This window comes from Perca flavescens, chromosome 17, assembly GCF_004354835.1.
Source record: "Perca flavescens isolate YP-PL-M2 chromosome 17, PFLA_1.0, whole genome shotgun sequence".
NCBI classification, from domain to species: domain Eukaryota; kingdom Metazoa; phylum Chordata; class Actinopteri; order Perciformes; family Percidae; genus Perca; species Perca flavescens.
This window is the reverse complement of record NC_041347.1, coordinates 16,007,856-16,025,932: the sequence shown is the minus strand read 5'-3', so window position 1 is coordinate 16,025,932 and position 18,077 is coordinate 16,007,856. Positions and strand designations below refer to the sequence as shown.

At 38.5% G+C, this 18,077-nt stretch overlaps 3 protein-coding genes across 8 annotated transcripts in view; 2 read left to right on the top strand and 1 right to left on the bottom strand.

Moving 5' to 3' along the window:
* On the top strand, positions 1-2,725 carry bag2 (BCL2 associated athanogene 2). The gene is made up of 3 exons (XM_028602707.1): positions 1-291; positions 625-734; positions 1,724-2,725. The coding sequence occupies exons 1-3, from the start codon at positions 170-172 to the stop codon at positions 2,116-2,118; spliced, it is 627 nt and encodes a 208-aa protein (XP_028458508.1). The 5' UTR covers positions 1-169; the 3' UTR covers positions 2,119-2,725.
* A 2,542-nt stretch (positions 2,726-5,267) lies between these two features.
* rab23 (RAB23, member RAS oncogene family) lies at positions 5,268-10,269 on the bottom strand. Of its 2 annotated transcripts, none has more exons than XM_028602705.1 (7): positions 9,652-10,269; positions 6,921-7,151; positions 6,746-6,831; positions 6,230-6,386; positions 6,037-6,119; positions 5,851-5,943; positions 5,268-5,737 (listed from the first exon to the last, which is right to left on the bottom strand). In XM_028602705.1, the coding sequence occupies exons 2-7, from the start codon at positions 7,073-7,075 to the stop codon at positions 5,604-5,606; spliced, it is 708 nt and encodes a 235-aa protein (XP_028458506.1). In that variant the 5' UTR covers positions 7,076-7,151; positions 9,652-10,269; the 3' UTR covers positions 5,268-5,603. The 2 variants fall into 2 exon arrangements, with proteins under 2 accessions (XP_028458506.1, XP_028458507.1); XM_028602706.1 differs by having other exon boundaries at positions 6,921-7,122.
* prim2 (DNA primase subunit 2) overlaps positions 9,505-18,077 on the top strand; it is a 29,695-nt gene continuing 21,122 nt past the window's right edge. The window contains exons 1-7 of one of the 5 annotated variants that reach the window (XM_028602700.1): positions 9,505-9,600; positions 12,004-12,153; positions 14,301-14,413; positions 14,556-14,647; positions 14,739-14,859; positions 15,829-15,924; positions 17,641-17,778. In XM_028602700.1, coding sequence (XP_028458501.1) covers positions 12,009-12,153; positions 14,301-14,413; positions 14,556-14,647; positions 14,739-14,859; positions 15,829-15,924; positions 17,641-17,778 — 705 coding nt within the window. In that variant the 5' untranslated portion in view covers positions 9,505-9,600; positions 12,004-12,008. Of the gene's footprint in view, positions 9,601-9,662; positions 9,943-10,806; positions 10,924-10,951; positions 11,036-12,003; positions 12,154-14,300; positions 14,414-14,555; positions 14,648-14,738; positions 14,860-15,828; positions 15,925-17,640; positions 17,779-18,077 lie in introns of those variants that run through there. The other 4 variants (XM_028602701.1, XM_028602699.1, XM_028602703.1 and 1 more) reach the window with 4 other exon arrangements.

The following is an 18,077-nucleotide window of genomic DNA, read 5'->3' as shown; positions in this document are numbered from 1 at the left end:
ACTGTTAAATTCTCGGGAACCTTCTGTGAGGACTGAGCTAAAGGAAGTTGCAGTCCATGTTAGGAAATGTTCTCCCTGGGGCGCTGCTCCAGTCAGCTGGACAGCTTAGTTGATCGCACACAGGATTTCTCTCCGGGACGGATCATAATAATCAGCATAATTCACCATCATGGCTCAAGCTAAAATACAGGCGAAAACCAACGAAGCTACGTGCAGCAAGTTCAGCAGGACGCTGTCCATGGCAGATCGCTCCGGACAACTCCTGGAAAGTTTGGATCAGCTGGAGATGAGGTACGGTTCAGTAGCAGGCCGTACCATGTGCGTTACAGTGCACTTGAGTTTTTTTTTTTAGGGAATTCCGTTACTGCTCTCAAATTTTATAATTAGGCTAAATAATAGCCTATAAATGCAATCTTAACTAAAAGAGCGCAAACGGATGCAGCCAATCGCGTCTAATTCAAATGGTTTGAAAAAAAAAAATACAATACCCTAGGTGGGTATCTAAATTAGTAGGATAATACAAGTTAATATTCCTATCCCTTTACAACAGCTCGTTATTTTTCCAGAGAAAGGATGTGGTTTTAAATGGGTGGCAGTGGTCAGCCTTTGTTGTCTGTCTGTCAGGGTGGAGACTTTACGCGAAACAGCATCGGCCATGGAGCATGAAAGGGAGTGCATCCTGGAACTGATCCAGTCCATACAGAACGGCCAGGAACTGCGAAACATCTGTCCTGGTGAGACACAATTTGACTGTGTTTTTAACATTGACATATAGTCAAGGTAGACTCTGTAACAGCTTTTTTTTTCTGTAAAGTTACAGAAAAAGCTATTAAAGAGTCTACCTTGTTTGACTGTATAGTTCTTAATAATGTGCTTTTGATCCACTTTTAATCCATGTTTGCAGCTGCTCTGATTTCACTGTAACATTGTGATGCGATGAGGTGATGCTTTGAATGCTACATTGCAGTTGGGTGGTGTTGTTCAAGAAGCTCAGGGGATTTAAGAAGGAGCAAGGCAACGGGATAGTTGTTGCATCCCAGCCAAGGGAAGAGAGATAGAGTTTGTTTCCCTACCAAACCTGATATTAGAGGATATACACAAAGGGTTAATACATTCCAATTATCATACACTATTTCCTCCTCATCTCCAATATTAAGTCCACCTTACATCAATACACTTGGACATTACATGAACACTGTGTACTCTGATACAATGCAGTGACCCTGTCATAAATGCCACCCTTTTGACTTTATAATGTATATGCATCAATTGTGTGGAGGCTGTAGATTGCACTGTTGTATTTCCCCCTGCTGAACAAAATAAATAATACAATATAACATTTACGTCTTGCTTTGTCAGCTGCATTAAAAAAAACAAAAAAAACAATGTCATCTAATTCCAAAACACCTTTCTGTCTGAAAAATTAACTTTATGTTCCTTGTTGGATTACATTGCATCAAATTTGGGCTAGAGCCACAATGCATTAATACAAACACATTCACATGATGTCTTTGGATGTTGGAGGAGGCTGGAACACAAACATGGGAACTCCACACAGTAGAGACAAGGGCAAGGAGTTGGAACCAGAATATTTGTGCCATGAGGTGACACTGAGCCAATGTCTTACACTACAGGTGTTCTTATTATTGTGTCCACCACTGTATAGACAGTGAATTATGCTCTTTAAAGATGCAACACTTTTTTCTCGTTTTGTATTGTCTAGGGGAGAGAGAAGAGTTAAGTTTAACGGCAAACCGTCTAATGGGCCGGACGCTGTCTGTGGAGATCAGGGTTGGCACAATCAGAAACTCTCAGCAGGAGGAGGCGCTGCACAAGGCCACATCTGTAATCGATGAAATAGTGAAAAAGTTGCTGGATGACATGGACAGTGGGCGGCAGCAGCTGCGGGCCCTGCACGCGGCCTGTGTAACCGAGGCCCCGCCCGTCCCCATCGACCAGAAGTTTCAGGCCATAGTCATCAGCTGTGCTCTGGAGGACCAGAAGAACATCAAGCGGAGGCTGGAGACTTTGTTGAGGAATGTTGAAAATGCTGAAAAGAACATCAAGATTATGGATCACCAAAAACTGGAGGGCCCAAAAGCGAACGGCTGTCAATAAGACCCGTCACCCAAACACAAAATGTCTTTAATGCCACTAACCTCACCAAGAACTGTCGTATTCCTGTACTAACTTTAGGAGGGACTCTATATGTAGCAGCAAGACCAGTCTCTATGGGAAGATTACAATGATGCTGACCCTTAGGGCCAAGAATACAGTAAAGCACAACAGAAGAAATATTACAGTGACTTTTGGGCATAATCAAGTTTTACCTTCAAATTGTTGTAATTTACACCGACTTACTTAATATGGATTGCTAATGTAGATACAGAGTACACGTGCATGTGTTCACATATGCACTTCAGACAGAAAACGATTGCGTGGCGTAGTGCTGCTCCATTGGATGTTTGGTCACAGTTTATTGTTAAATCCAGTTCTTGACTAACAATTAATCTATTGATGAAGTATCTTTTTTTCTGATAGCCTCACCTTTTAAATCAGACACTTGGTAATGATTTTAGATGTGTATTCACTACCTCCTTGTGTGAAGGCAACACCAATCACATTAAGCTGTGGATTTTAGTTCATTTTTGCACAAAGCAGGTTTGATGTCAGATTAAGTGTCACAAAATAAATAAATAAAAACACATTGTCTAATAAGTGTTAAGGAGATAAGTCTTCTATTAAGGATGGCCTATTGCCGTATGACATAAACATAGTCGATGAAGCAGGTACCTTTATTTTATTCAGGTTGGTCTTAATCCTGTTGGTATGAAATATATTTAAATGAGACCTAGCCATAACAATTGTTGACTTTATGAAGTTATAGACAAGGCAACGTTCACTGTGCTGTACATAGTTATGCTAGTCAGCTATAAACATTAGTAAGTTCGACAATAACATCTTAACTCAAGGTCTACTTACTAGCTTTTTCAGGAGCTTTCAACATCTATTGGCTTTTGTCCGGTTAACTTGTTCTGACCAATGACAGCTAAGCAAACATGTTTTAATGTAAAGCCTGACTTACAGGATTGTATTGGCAGAGCAATATTGTCATTTGAAATTACACACTGGATGCTCAAGAAAAAGGTAGTTTTATTCATGTCAAATAATAACCATCAACCCCCCCAAAAAAAAAAACATAACATCAAGTGCACAGTTGTGAGCCACACTTAATGTTGTGATACATGTTTTTTACTGTTAAAAACAAAACTCCAACAATAAGTGTTGTTTTTGTCAGAAAGCATACATACGTTGGTTTGTCTATTTAAATGTGTGAAATCGATGTATGAAGTCCGGTGTGGAAAAAGTAGAGTAACAGTTAAGACACAAAGATTATTACAACACCTGAGTGACAGCACATAAGTATGGTTAGTTTTAACTTATGGTTCTTTAAGATTATATGCCATCTTAATGATAAAGTGCACTAAATCCATTCAGTCAAAATGCTAAAGTAAGCACAATGTTACAAATGAGAGAACGCTCGTGAAATAATTATTTACAGATTTACTGTGCAGGCAATTTTAAACAAACAGCAAGATACGGGGTTAAAAAACTGCTTACTGGGGGGTCAATAGGGCGAGAATGTAAACAAGGACAAGGCATTGTGGAAACAAGGCGTGCATGCATTACAGTTATGCTACACTTCAAAAAAAGCACACAACCAAATGAGAAAGCTGAAATGTGACACAAGCTTAGTACCAATAGTAGAACTGGAACATATTTAAGCACCTTTTGGTATTTTCACAGCAGTCCCATCTGAACATCATTGAGAATAAAGTTCATTTAAATCTAGGAAAAGCTTCTAATAGAAATCTGGGACCAGTTAAATAACTTTTAGAAAAGACTAAAATGTGCATGCACATGTATTCCCAGATGTCTTATGTGATGTATTCTAATTACATGTAAAATACTGGGGTTGTAACTTTTGAATAAGGAAATGTTAATAACTTCAGATAGACTTTTCCTTATCGCCACATATCTGTTTGTGCTTAATAAACCGGGGTCTCTCAAATAATTAGTTTTGGAAAAACAAATGTAAAAAGGCTTGATGCAGACAAGGCAGTAATACACATTTCACAGCTAGCTGTGTTGAAGACTGAGCATTAGTTAGGGAGATCTTTTTAGAGTACCTTCACGTACTAAGAAGAAACTGAATTTTCTTGCATATTCAGACACAACAAAGCAAAAACATCCCGTCCTAATGGTCAGCTCTTTGTATCTTCAGAGAGCCAGGGTGTGCATTCTGCTTAAGGCTCCAAACCATATTGACAGATGCTACTGACATATGAATGGTATTTAAAAAAATAGAAACTGATTAGATACTATAGAAGCCAAACCAAGAAATAAAAACCAAAATTTTGCACCATGTTTAGTTTAGTGAAATGTTAGAAATATAGTCCCATCAGCGCAACTTCAGAACGTTAGCATGTGTCAGATTTAACGTCCCTCTCGCTCCCAATGGCCTTTCGCTGGCTCGATCCGAGCCACTCTGTGTTTCCCGTTTGCAGAGCCAGGGCTGTGTACGAACACTGGAATTTTTGTATCATCGCACACGCAGAACGGACAGCATGCAGATCGTGAGGAGATATTTGCTGAATTTGACAAAAAGTGTATTGGATTAGAACAACAGACTCCACTTTTAAAGAAAAGCACCGTTAAATATGTAAAATGTAACAACTGCAATCAAAAACATAGTGCTATAACTGACTGAGACTTCATGTTTTAGATCGCAAAGTCCTAAACTTTGTGAAAGTCTTAATTAACAAATCCGTAAATAAGTGGAGTGTAAGCAGACACATAGAGTACTATTCTGGGTCGAAAGTTGTTTGTGTCTTATTTGGTTATACATAAAATCACATTCTATTAATTTCATTTAACACGATATCACTGCAGTGTTAATATTTAACTACAGCTCAGAAAGTGAAAACACTTAAGTGAAAATATCACTCAACACTGTTGTGATTCGTACAAAAATACTTCTGCACAGAGAATTACCTCTGGATTCGATAGTGTTTCGTCCACAATAAACAGTATAGTTTGAACCATATTATGCTGAGAGAAAAATATGGAACAAAATGATCTGTGTATCTTCTACAATACATGCAAAGATATTGCACAATTTTAATGTCAAACAAATCGGTGACTGTAAAAATCATATATAGGAGTTTTCACAGAGCAAGGGTGCAACCTTTGCTGTTACATATTTGTTCCCTTATATTTGATAAGAGGACTGTGTTTCAAGTCATATCTAAGCAGCACACATGTACTGTAGCTGCAGCTGTTGCTGTTACTTAAGGCAACCCACAAAGACAGGTTTTGTGTGCAGATCATTGATGGAGATCCAAGGCTGAATCAAAGAAAATCCAACCATCAATGTGGGGAAACGACTTAGGATACAGGTTAAACATTAGGTTATTAAAGTAGTATAGGGTAGTATTTCCCAGTCTGTTTGGGCTTTGGTCTCTAAATGTGGCTACCTCCACAAAATACAACAATGACCAATTTGAAACAATAGTCAGTCACTAAAGCTAAAGGATTTTTATCTAGAGTAGGCTGCAGCTTCCAAAAGGATTTTTACTCTTCTTGGTCCTTTGTTTGTTAGGTCGCAAAGTGATGACTTCTCTTCCGTTGCTGGAGCTCTGGTTGCAGACGTTACTACTTGTGGTATTAAAAACACCTTTGGGGGGGAAAAAAAACAAACAAAAACATATTATGAGTAATGTCACCATACTGAAGAATACAAATTTAAATGCAACATAAAAAAAAAAGATGTACAAAAAGCCTCCTCACCTATTTTATTGCTTGTTGTATGGAGTACCTCGGTCTCCTCCGCCGTTTGCTGTTTGAGTCGCTGAAGATACTTCTCAGCTAAGTACTTAAAAACTGAAAAGAGAGCAGAAATGTTACGATAGTAAGACCCAGAATGAGACTGTTGCACTTGCATTAGACCAGTGGTCCAAATGTTGAACAACCCACCCTCGTTGACATTTAGGTCCTCTTTTACTGAAGCTCGATAAAATCTCAGCTTGAGTCTTTTAGCCAAAGCTTCTGCCTCCTCGCTACAATCCAAGTAAAGGAAATACAAGTCACAGTCATTAGCATTTGGCCTTAACATTCAACTGGTTCACTGTTCCAGTGTCATTTTTGCATGAAAGAAACAACTACTTACTTTTTTATAAGGGTCTCTTCCAGGAGGTCAATTTTGTTCTGCACTAGAACTGTGGGAATGTCTCCGACCTCTGCCTCCACCTTCTCCCTCCAGCTGTCAATAGCCTGAAACGACTCCCTGTCTGTGGTAGAGAAGACTAGCACACATGCCTGGGCGCCTGGAATGCAAGGCAACACACCAACAGTTCATGTTTTTAAGCTGTTCATTCTTTTAAAAATGACCTCAAAATGATACATAATTCATACTCCTCGACGAGGACTTGAAAACACTGGCTCCACTTCGGGAACAGCCCCACTGGAGATTCACTTTTGGTTCAAAAACATGTTGGCAGTGCTGTGTGTGCCGGTGCATGTGCTTTGGTTCAATGCTGTGTCGCCAGTAAACCATAAAATCTGTGACAAATCTAAACTTAACCTCGGTGGTCAGGGGAGGTCAGTTACCCAAAGCAGCAGTGTTATATTTGTCACGGTGGTGTTGGTGGTGGTGGTGGTGGTGGTGGTGGTGGGGGGGTCTTACCACGGTAGTAGGCCTTAGTAATAGCATCAAACTCCTCCTGTCCAGCGGTGTCCCACAGCATTAGTCGGACCTCTTCGTCATTTACACTACAACAATGAGCAGGTCATGAGTATAACGCAAAATATCGGCTAGAATTGACAGAGGAACGTAAACGCCTGTGGTACAAGTTGCTTACAGTATCTGCCTTTCCAGGAAGTCCACTCCAATGGTCTTTTTGTAGTCCTTAGTGAAGATGCCCTTGCAGTAGCGTTGGATCATACTGGACTTCCCGACGGCTCCATTTCCCACCACGACCGCCTTGATGGCCACTTCCATGTCCTCCTCCAACATGGCGCCGACGCCGGGCTGGTTTACTCAGTTCCCCTCTGCCTGGGTAGCTTCAGTGATGTGACACAAACACATACACCTGAAAGTGTCAAAATAAACTAAACATCACATGTATGAAACATGTTTAAGATACAATAAGTGAAATACATCCAGCAGAAACAGCAACCTGGGGGTAACTCAAATGTTCTCCTGCGATTCAACACATGCTGATCTAGTTTACATTCAAAGCGCTGGTGTCAGCGGCAGTTCTCTATCCAGTAGGTCAGCCAATGCGCTCCACTTTAAGTTGGAGTAGAATGGTTAGGTTAGACCTAGAAGTTGGTTTACTGTACCAAGGATTAGAATTATCATCAGACCTTTATTCAAAATTTGGGGATTCAAATCAATTAACGGTCTGCCCTCTGTTAGTAAAAACTATACTTAATGCTACTTTAATTTTCTATTAAAATCCAATAAAATAAATATAACTAAAAATACTAAGCTGTGAATATGAAATAGTTCCTATCCACTAATCTGATTTATAATAACTGATATTTGACATATCAATATTACAGATTACATTTGAATGCATCCTAGCATGGGGTTTTCCCCACCTAATAATAGTTTTAATTCAATTGGTTAGATACAGGTAGTAAGTAGTCAACTTTTATTCAATGACATATTATCACACAAAACAGTCAGATCTGGCAGTAATATAAAAACCTATTTCTTGTTGTGTACAACCAAAACTTTAGAAGATACAGACACCTTTATATAACAAGTTACTAGGGCTGCAACGGTTTGTTATTTATTGTTTTTTTTTTTATTATTAGTCATCTTTTTGTATGTGTCAAACATAATGGATCCCAAAATCCCAGAGATTAGCAATTACTTATTACGTTTGGCCAACAGTCAAAAGCATCCATTTTCATTTGTTGTTTGTCAAATTCAAAATTGAATTACCCTCAGCGCCACTTGTTACCACATAATTTAATTAGGGAAGGAGAGCACTCCGGTAAAGTGATTTCTACACAATATCTGGAATTTTCCTTTAAACTGTTACGGGTGCTCGAATTGAACTAACATTTTACAAGGAACGTGTTTGCAGAGACAGAGCAATGTGTTTATTCTTCCATTAGCACTGAGAGCAGCAGACTCCACATAGCAACTGGGTATTCCACAGATACATGCGAGTAGCTGCTGAGTGATATGCTAAACAACATATTGTGGGAAAGCTGTTCCCAGTGGATACTGACAACCTACTGTGTGACTGTGGTGTCCAACAGCCTGTCTCGATTTGAGTCACAATGTGTATTGCAGTCAACGATATTATTCATCAACTCTAATTCAGCTGTATGACGCAGCAGTTGTTATAACATGCAGGCAAAACATGGCTTAAAATAGACAGCCTGCTCTTTATTTGTACACTTATTAAATTACGTGAATTTTCAAATGAGTTTACAGCTAAATGTAAATTTGGGATTAGATTTCACCTCAGCAATCTCTTAAATTGATCCAACTCATGTTAAGTGAAGATTCTAGACCTCCTTTCTTTCAAGTTTTATTCACAAATAAAGTTACACATTTGCAGTTCTCTCATCTGTCAGTGTAATGATTTCTCAATGCGTTGTTTATATTAGTTTTAGGGTCACATAAACTGAGTCATTGTGGGGGGTTATGAAGCTGGTTATGCACTTTCAATAGGCTGTTGCTTTGTGTCCCCACCTGTAGACCACAGGACAACATTATATCTATATTTGGAGAAGAGTTGACCAATGGTCTTAGAAAGTCTGCTCACACACAATGACAAATGATCATGCTGTCAACATCAATAATAGGGTTGGGCAATTCATTAGTAATGGCCATTATTTATCACTGTGATCACGTTTCATATCTTGAATATTCTAAACAAAGTGTGGTTCAATCTGAAAATATCAAAAATAAACAAGTGATTTTCCTGCACAGACAACTATCTTATCTTTATTGCGGGTCTTGGTTAAGCTATCATGGTATTTTTCTACCAACCAACGAGACAATTACCCCATTCGTACTATACATATTTTTATTTCATTACAGAGAATCTGAAATGTATAGGCAACACATATGTTTACATAGCATGTTAGCAGGGTATCCTATGCATTACAAAGCACATATAAATTAACTTTCATAAGTATGTAGAAGATAATACACCTCCCATCCTGGGCAGTGAGTCATCTTTACAGACTCACCATTACTTAAATCTGGCCTCGAGGCGGGGCGCTGTTAAAGCAAATATTTTAGGGCACGAAGAGAATACAAATATTATAATGCCATACAATGTAACTTACGTTACTCATTTTTTGTTAAAGTTTGCTGTTGCTGTGGTGGCATTTCCAAAGTTTTCGAGTGGAATTAAGTATTTAACTAGTCAACTTTTAATTCTGCTTTATTTCCTCAAATCAAAATCCTTTGCCTTGGTCAAGTTATAACCTGTTGAACACCTGGCAGGAGGATCTTCAGGGACCATGCAGCTGCGTTAGAGCTGACTGAAGGATTGACTCACTGTGCTGGTGAGGAAGGATGTAAAGCTAGCAAACCCAATATAGTTGGCAATTTCTTACCTGTAAAATCCCGTTTCAACTCATCCAGTGTCCGTCAACATTAGCTAGATGAGCTAACCAGCCAGCGTATCCACAATCACATATCTACAGCCTCCCTCTGCTCTTCTCTGCGGCAAGAGGAGACGCTAGTGACTCCGGTAGTAAAGGTTATCGTTACCTAGCTAGCTAACGTAAGGTTAGCTACACTTTTTTCCAGAGAAAAGAACCTTCTGCTCCGCCTGGTAACGTAAATGATATCTAACGTTAGCTAATGACTGCACAAATCGAATGTTCTCCGCTTCAAAACGAAAGGTAACGTTTAATTAACGTCGACAATAGGCTTAATACCAACGGCTTTATGAGTACAATCTGTGACATTTAGCTAGCTACTTGATGAAAATGCATTGCTATCAATCCGCGAGCCTTCGTCTCAGCTAACTACGTTGCGCATACTAACCAGGCAACTGGCTAGCTCCTTAATGTACTTTACTGTCTATGGCTAGCTCGCTAATGTTTGTTGCTAAGCAGCGGACACTTCTTCTACTATTTCTTGATGTGTTTTGGCGAAAAACGAAATATCGCCTCCAAGTGGTTTGAAGTGTTGATCGGCACCATCGGGACTCTAAATTATTTAAATTAAAATATTGCCATGCGTACATTGCATTTTAATGTCTTAAATTAGATATAGCTACTGTAGTTTTAACTATTGTACTGTTAGGTATCTATATCAAGCTCCTGGTGTTTTTTTTAACCTGGAATCTTAATCTGAAATGTAACTAGCAACTATTGATTTTTTAAGTATAGTGGAGTATATAGTATAATAATTCTCTCTGAAATATAATAGAGAATCTATCAATATTTGCATAGTAGAGGTGGGGGTGAAATCATTGGGTGAAATCTGCATTTTAGTTTATGGGTAAACCACGTGTTCTGGGTGCGTTTGTTATGTAGTACAGATGCCCCCGACATTTCGTGTTGCCACCCACGTCCACGTCGAAAAAAGAAGATACACATTACACAATATGTAAACCATTTTTTATTTTAAATCTCGGCTACATGACTAGTTGATAATTATCATACAACATTGTTGGAAGTCTTCTCTTGTCTTATATTACCATATAAGTCAGTCACCATGGACGGGTCGTGCGGAACAACGAAACGAGCGCCCACATATTACGACACGGTTTCTCTTCCTGGGATGGCTAAAATCGTCATCATTTACCCGCGTTAGTTGAACAACCCACTTTGTTTGGCGGGATTGAGCAGAAAAGAGGCAAATCCATCGTTTAATCGGTATGCAATACAACATTAAAATGTCGTTCCAGCATTTGCCGTATGTCGTGTGATAAATTGCTGAGATTATTTTAGTCGTTCGTCTTCGACCCTATTTCCACGGTAGTTCACTGTATGTAACGTTAGCTTCCACCACGAAGACGTTGAAATGTGTTGTTGTTGACTAACATTAACATTAAGTTAACGCTAGAGATACAGTATAGTTAACGTTAGCTTTAGCGAAACTGTTATAAGCTAAGTTAAGTTTCGCGGTGACAGCTGGTGTTATGTGAAGAGCGATACAACTTATTTTATTAGGGCTGTAGGACCCATTGTAGGAACGTGATCGTTAGACCCACTGTAACGTAACGTCGTTAACGCTAATAACGTTACATCTCTAGCAAGTGTCACCAGGTTAACGTTAGTTCAGTTGTCTCTCTAGTGGGTCACTGTTGCCTTGCTAAGTTTTGTATCTCTTCTGGAACCATTTTCATAATAGACCTTAACGTTACCGAGTTTAGTAAAGGCAGCTTTCTAGCAAAATTATTGCAGATAAAAAACACATTTTGACAGGGAGAAAGTGATTTCTTCACACTATCATTATGTATAGATTACCGGTAGCTTACAGTTGGACTATGATTTGTGCTTTTGGAACACATTTGTATTTCTCTGTCCAAGGGCACAAGTATATGATGACACATCTGCACATGTTTGAATTACACAACGCTATTAACAGAGGTTAGGCAGTGATTTAATTTAATGATTTTGATTTGTAAAGAGAATTGCAGCATCCTTTTGATTTTTCAGACCACCTATGGTCAGTTGACTCACTAATTTTTGACAAGGGGTACCTTATATATTAAGTCTTTAATATATACTTTTTATTTATTACAGAAAATATAGCTTGATCTGTTTATAAGCTAAAATAAAGCACAGACAGTGCATTGGAGAAGATGCAACTTCCTTTTCATGAACTTGCACACAACTCACACTGGTCGCGCCAAATACAGTATACCAGCATGGTGACTACTAGTAGCCTATTATCTGGTGATACATTATTGTTCTATTATTGAAAACCTTCTTGTGTTCCCCTACCATCAGGAAATATGCAGTTTTCTAGCAGAAGAAAGAAGTACAACACCAACTCTCAGACAGAGCTCTACCTACATCCTCTGCAGTTCTATGGCCAGCCTCCTCTTGAAAACATCTCTCTCTCTGAGTTTGAGGCATTTGCTGTGGACAGACTGAAATGTAAGTCCTGGTTCTCATGACAGTGTAATTATATTTTAATCCTGACATTTTCTTTAAAGGTCCCATGGCATGAAAATGTCACTTTATGAGGTTTTTTAACATTAATATGAGTTCCCCCAGCCTGCCTATGGACCCCCAGTGGCTAGAAATGGCGATAGGTATAAACAGAGTCCTGGGTATCCTGCTCTGCCTTTGAGAAAATGAAAGCTCAGATGGTCCGATCTGGAAGGTTACCTCCCCTTTCTCTGCTTTGCTCGCCCAGAGAATTTGGCCCACCCATGAGAGAGAGACATCATGGCTTTCAAACGAGCAAAGTGGCAGTTGGTCAAGTGAGCTGCGTGCTGCAGCGTGACATCTGCTGCAGCGCTAATTATGAAATGCCAGGTGGAATGTCTGGGACTTGTCTTCTGAAAATCTAGGCAACCCTTATATAATCAATGTTTTATGGAAATCTATAGGGCTGGTCCTAATACCATTTTTTGAGCTTCGAAGCTTCGGTAGTAATGAGCATCGAATATTCGAAGCTTCGGAGAGAGGGGGCTGAACATATTATCTCTAATAATGGCAGGAATCTCTGTGTCTGTTTGTTTGCATTTTGATTATTTTGAGAACCTTTCATCCAAACGACTTCACAAGGGAGTGCAGTGTCGTATTTGGTGCGATATAGATAGACAGGCCAGACGCGTTCAGAATTAATAAACTTTTAACTTCTCAAGGATCACCGTCTCGTCAACGGGACACTTTGTGACTGGGGCGTCGCTGTAACCTCGATAAAACTTCCACTCATGAGCGTTTTATAACTTTAAAGCATTACATCTTTAAAATATACAGCCATGTACACAACTGTTACAAAGTAAAAGAAAATAAAACAATTTAGCCGTAATCTGCGCAGCCGAGAGTGCATGCATACCTGTTGTCGTTGTCCTTTCAGCAACAAAGTGGTATTTTGACCAAAACTTGATTTTCATAAATCCCCAAGAGTCCAAGGAAATGTAATATCCAAGCTTTATATTCCAAAACGATCTCTTCGCCTCACAATGTTGAAGTTTCTGGCCGAATCACAACAGAAAAACGCGAAACAAACGTTTTCCATTTCCGCACTTGTTATCGCCGCTAACTTCTCTGCCCAGTGGGCGTCATCGTGTACCGACAGTATCTTCTTCTTCTTCTTTGTAGTTTATTGGCGGTTGGCAAACCAACTTAAATGTGCATTACCGCCACCAACTGGACTGGAGTGTGAACGAGAGATAAATGCAGAAAATAAATAAACCAAAATAAAATTAAAAAAAAAATTTGAATACCAACCCACCAAACGAATATTCAAATATTTGGGTCCAGCCCTAGAAATCTATTATACAAACTAACAAAATATGCTTAAGTAAACCATTGAATGATTTCTAAACCATTACGTTATCGAAATCCATGCTGTGCCTGTTGAGGATGTGTAAGAGGCTGCAAACGGGAATAATCACTCAAAGTTAACCAAATACAAATACGCCTTATAAACCGGTCACACAACTTGCACTGAGCTGTTTTATTGTCCGGTCTTTCAAAATGCTCCCAAACAAAGCTGGCCGCAGACATCATTAACAGAGTTAGGTAGCCCAGCTGTGTACTAGTGCATACTGCGTAACAAACTTCTTCTTCTTCTTCTTTAATGAATGAATGTATTGAGCCTGTGTAATGATTTAGGGAGCCTGTATTACCGTAGCTACCGTCGCCTGCATCAACGTTACCGTATGATGATAATAGACATGTACTCCTTGCCTTTTTTTATTTTATTTTATTTCCCGTTTCCCGTCATAACATTTCCCGGGAAACGGGAAATGGTTTTAATCAGATTTCCCGGGAATCCCGTTTCCCGGGATTAAACCCTAATAGCTACATGCACAGGAATTGCACATACTAAGGAAAGCTCATTGTGGGACTCGCTCTAGTGGCTGTAATTCTGCACCAAGGCTGAATTTCGGGAAAGAGACTTCAGATACAGTATTAGGGGACCACTAAGGCCTATATAAAAGCATCCAAAGAGCACCATGTCATGGGACCTTTAATCAGTCTTGTCTCTGCTGTTGTAAAATACATTTGTAATGCATTTTTAAAAAAAGGCCTGATATTTACAATGTCTTCTTTTAACGCCATTGCAGTGTTGAAGACAATTGAGAATTTGGGAGTGAGCTATGTGAAACTGTCAGAGCAGTACAAAAAGAAACTGGAGTCTGAGTCTAAAGCCCTGAACTTTCTTTACAGACCAGATGCTGTGAGTATTTTTAGCTTGACACACATCAGAGTTTTACAAACAAGGTCAAATTGACTTGTTAGCATTTTGAGACTGTCAAATTATTTAGTAATGAAAAAGAATGTCATTTAAAAATACTGTACTTCCTGTAACCTTTTTTAAGGATGACCGAAAATCTAGTGGACCAACTGAATACGAGAAACGAAGAAAGGACCATATCTCCCACTTCATTCTCAGACTCGCCTACTGCCAAACGTAAGTCTGTTGTTTTTGTAGAATGTTTGTTGTCAAATAAAAAAAATGCTATGCAACTGATTAAATGTTTGCTTCCAATGGCATCTTAAAGGGAGGATCTGAGACGGTGGTTTATACAACAGGAAGTTGATCTTTTCCGATACCGCTTCAATGAGCTGCATCCAAAACAAAAGCTTGAATTTCTTCACAGAAATAATCTGCAATATGACACTGTAAGTTTATTTTTGTTTAAATATTTTGAAAGCCTACTTTCTACTTTATTTAGATAAATACTGTAACTCAAAGGGTTCATTCTTGCATAAAAAAAAAACTAAAGTATTTTTGTTTTGTTACCCGAGGCTTACTTACACCTCCGGGACTCTTATTGGTTATCCACATCTGTGAATCTAAAGTAGTTTGGACTGATTTGAATGTGCATTTCTATACAACCTTCAAAGTTGAACCAGACTGTGTTTAGACACTAAAAGTAATGAGCACAGCTTAGGTTTTATATCAGCAGAAATGATATCCATTGATGTTATAAATGACAAATACTGTACAGTACTTGTCTCCCCTGACTTTGTAGGGTCCTGTAGTAATTGTAGAATGATTGACAAATAAGACTGACTAAGAAGCTGACACAGAAACTCATTTATTAGTCACTATTAGGAAAGGAAAACCACAAAACAGGGCAGGGAAAGTATCATTTGTGCTCAGTTGTATTTTCACTAGATGGAGCTGTTTGATCACTGTAACAGCACCCATGGATGTTAAGGGTTTCCTTGAAAGGTGATGAAAAAGTTTCAATGTTGAGATTTTTTAGTTTGGTAGAATTTTTCTTTGTGAACAAATTATATTTCAAATGTGATACATGTACATACATGCTATTATTTTTAACAGTCACAGTAATCCTAATCAAATGTGAATAGCAACAGTGTGTTTAGTTTCTTTTTGACTTTGAAGTGCTTCTTTAGACCCACTTAAGAGCACTGTGGCAGGTTTTCATAAAATGGAGGTGAATACTTTCAATAACTCACTATTTCATAATTCATCCACGCATAATGTGTCAAGCAAGGGTGAAAATGGTGTATTCATCTGATAAATGATGTTTGGTTTCCATGAACCTCAGCCTTCAATGTAATGGCACATTTCTGTCTGTCCAGCGCTTCTCTGAAATTCATCATTCTCATCAATAACTTTAGATCAGTGTCGAGGAGAAGAAGGCTCTGCAGGATAAACTTGTCAACTCCAGTTACGCCGTCAGTGGAATCACTGTGGAGGATCAGGACTTCTACAAAGTGAGTTTCTCATTACTCTCTCCATTGAGACCACTAAGAATGTTAAATGCTTATGTCTCCATAAAACACATTTTTATATGCAGTATTATTCTACAAATTATATTCCTTTAACTCTCACATAGTGAATTAAGAAGCAAGCCATCTAGACATAGAACCATTAACCCTGTTCTGTATTCTAAATGTCAGAGCTTTAATAAAGAAATGACAGTATAAACATGAATATGTTAACAGACAATGTTATTTTGTAAAAATCACCCTCCTCACTGTAATTATCTTTAAAGTAATTCTGCCATTTACTATCAAAAGCTCCAGTGTTTACCCCATGAGTCCATTATTAGGCTACTTGGTCAATTTGATGTAATTTTGAGTTGTTGCTCAGTTTGACAAAGAAGTATGGATTTCCATGTTAAAGGAGCACTCCACCAGTTTAACACATGAAGACATGGTTACTCGTCGTTATGAGGGGAACTACGCAGCCTTTGTAAACTTTAGACGGAGAACTCCTAATTTGAAAGAATACCCTTATGATGTTTACCAATCAGGGAAGGCCTAACAAAAGATGCTTATGGGAAATGTAAGATCCAGTGGGTTTGGAGATTGACCCATACTAAGGACTAAAAGTCAGAATAGCTTGGGCTCTGCTGCTTTAATTTTGACTATTCCTTTTTTAAATCTGTCTTTTGTGAGTCTCCCAGCTTTATGGAAGTGCAATGCTAAATTACTGCAGTACCCTTTTAAGACCATTACAAACTAATGTATAACAGGTTCGATGATAACTTGGATAAATGAACCCTCGGTCTACATAATTTGGGTCCCATTCAGACGTGTCTTTAAGATATCAGCCGCTGCTACATGTAACAACTCAGATCACACACTTTGCAATCTTCCACAATGACCTATAGTGTCAAATAAGATGGGTAGAATTGACCCTAAAACCTATCCTTTTGACAAATGTAATTGGGTTTGCTTTGGTTTGTAGTAACTTCTGCCCTTTTGTCCAATGTTAGAATTTGACTAATTAACACTCAAGCTGTCTCATGTGTGTCACCTGTACTGTGTAATCCTAACATGCCCAAAAGTATCAGTCAAGCAGGGCAGTGAATTGCCTGTAAAACACTGAGTTGTCTGCTTAGATCTATTTGTTTTCTTTAGCTACCATGCCCTATTGCCTATATTTTGTCAGATGGAGACAGATCATCTTATGATATGAAATAAACGTGTAAATATCAACTTATTGGAGAATTCATCTTCTCCCAAATGTAGAATTTCCCCTCTGCAGTATCTTCTTGTGCCTTCTAAAGAACATAGTTACAGTATGTTGAATCACTAAATATTCACATAGTGGAGAAATCTCTTAAATCAGTGTAGATGGACAGCCCAAAAAATAATTGGCTGATTGACAGATCACCTTTACATCCTTTCATAGCTGAATGGCTTTAAGTCTACAGTTGTCTGTTCTCAAATGTGGAAAGGAAAGGGGAAAATGTCATGGCCAGCTGCTTGACTTTAAATTTTTTGTTGCTGACATTCTTGTTTGTTGAGAGAATGTAAATCGTCACACTCCCAAGTGTACGTCCTCGTAACATAGCCAAAATTACGAAAGTGTTGGCCTAACAGTCACTATGCATGCAAACGAAATATTAACATCTATATCTTTTTGAATGCATTAATTATTCAAAATGTTTTTTACTTTCCAACTCTTGTTTTATTTTAAAGGTTCCATTTCAAGATGCCCTGGATCTAGTGCGAACAAGGAAAGTGTACCTCAAAGCAGGCTACGTATTCATCCCTCACCAGGACATTGTCACCATTGTTCTCAACGATTTCCGCACAAGGCTATCTAAAGCTCTCGCAGTAAGTGTTCCCAGCTCTTCACTGTTTTATAAAAATGAATAATGAGTTATGTAATGCTACAGAAAGCTCAAGATGAATGAGAATTTCTATTTGAAACATGACAAGTACTTCTCTGCAGTTCATGGTAAAAGCATGTAGCACAAATTCCCCTTTATATATAGTATGTGTATGTACAGGGCTGTACATCAATAATAGAATACAACACCAACAAGTCTAACCTAAATAATCAACACCTTTCTGACACAATTAGAAACGCACAACACAGCTTCCTTTGCATTATATTGTTTTTATGTCCCCAC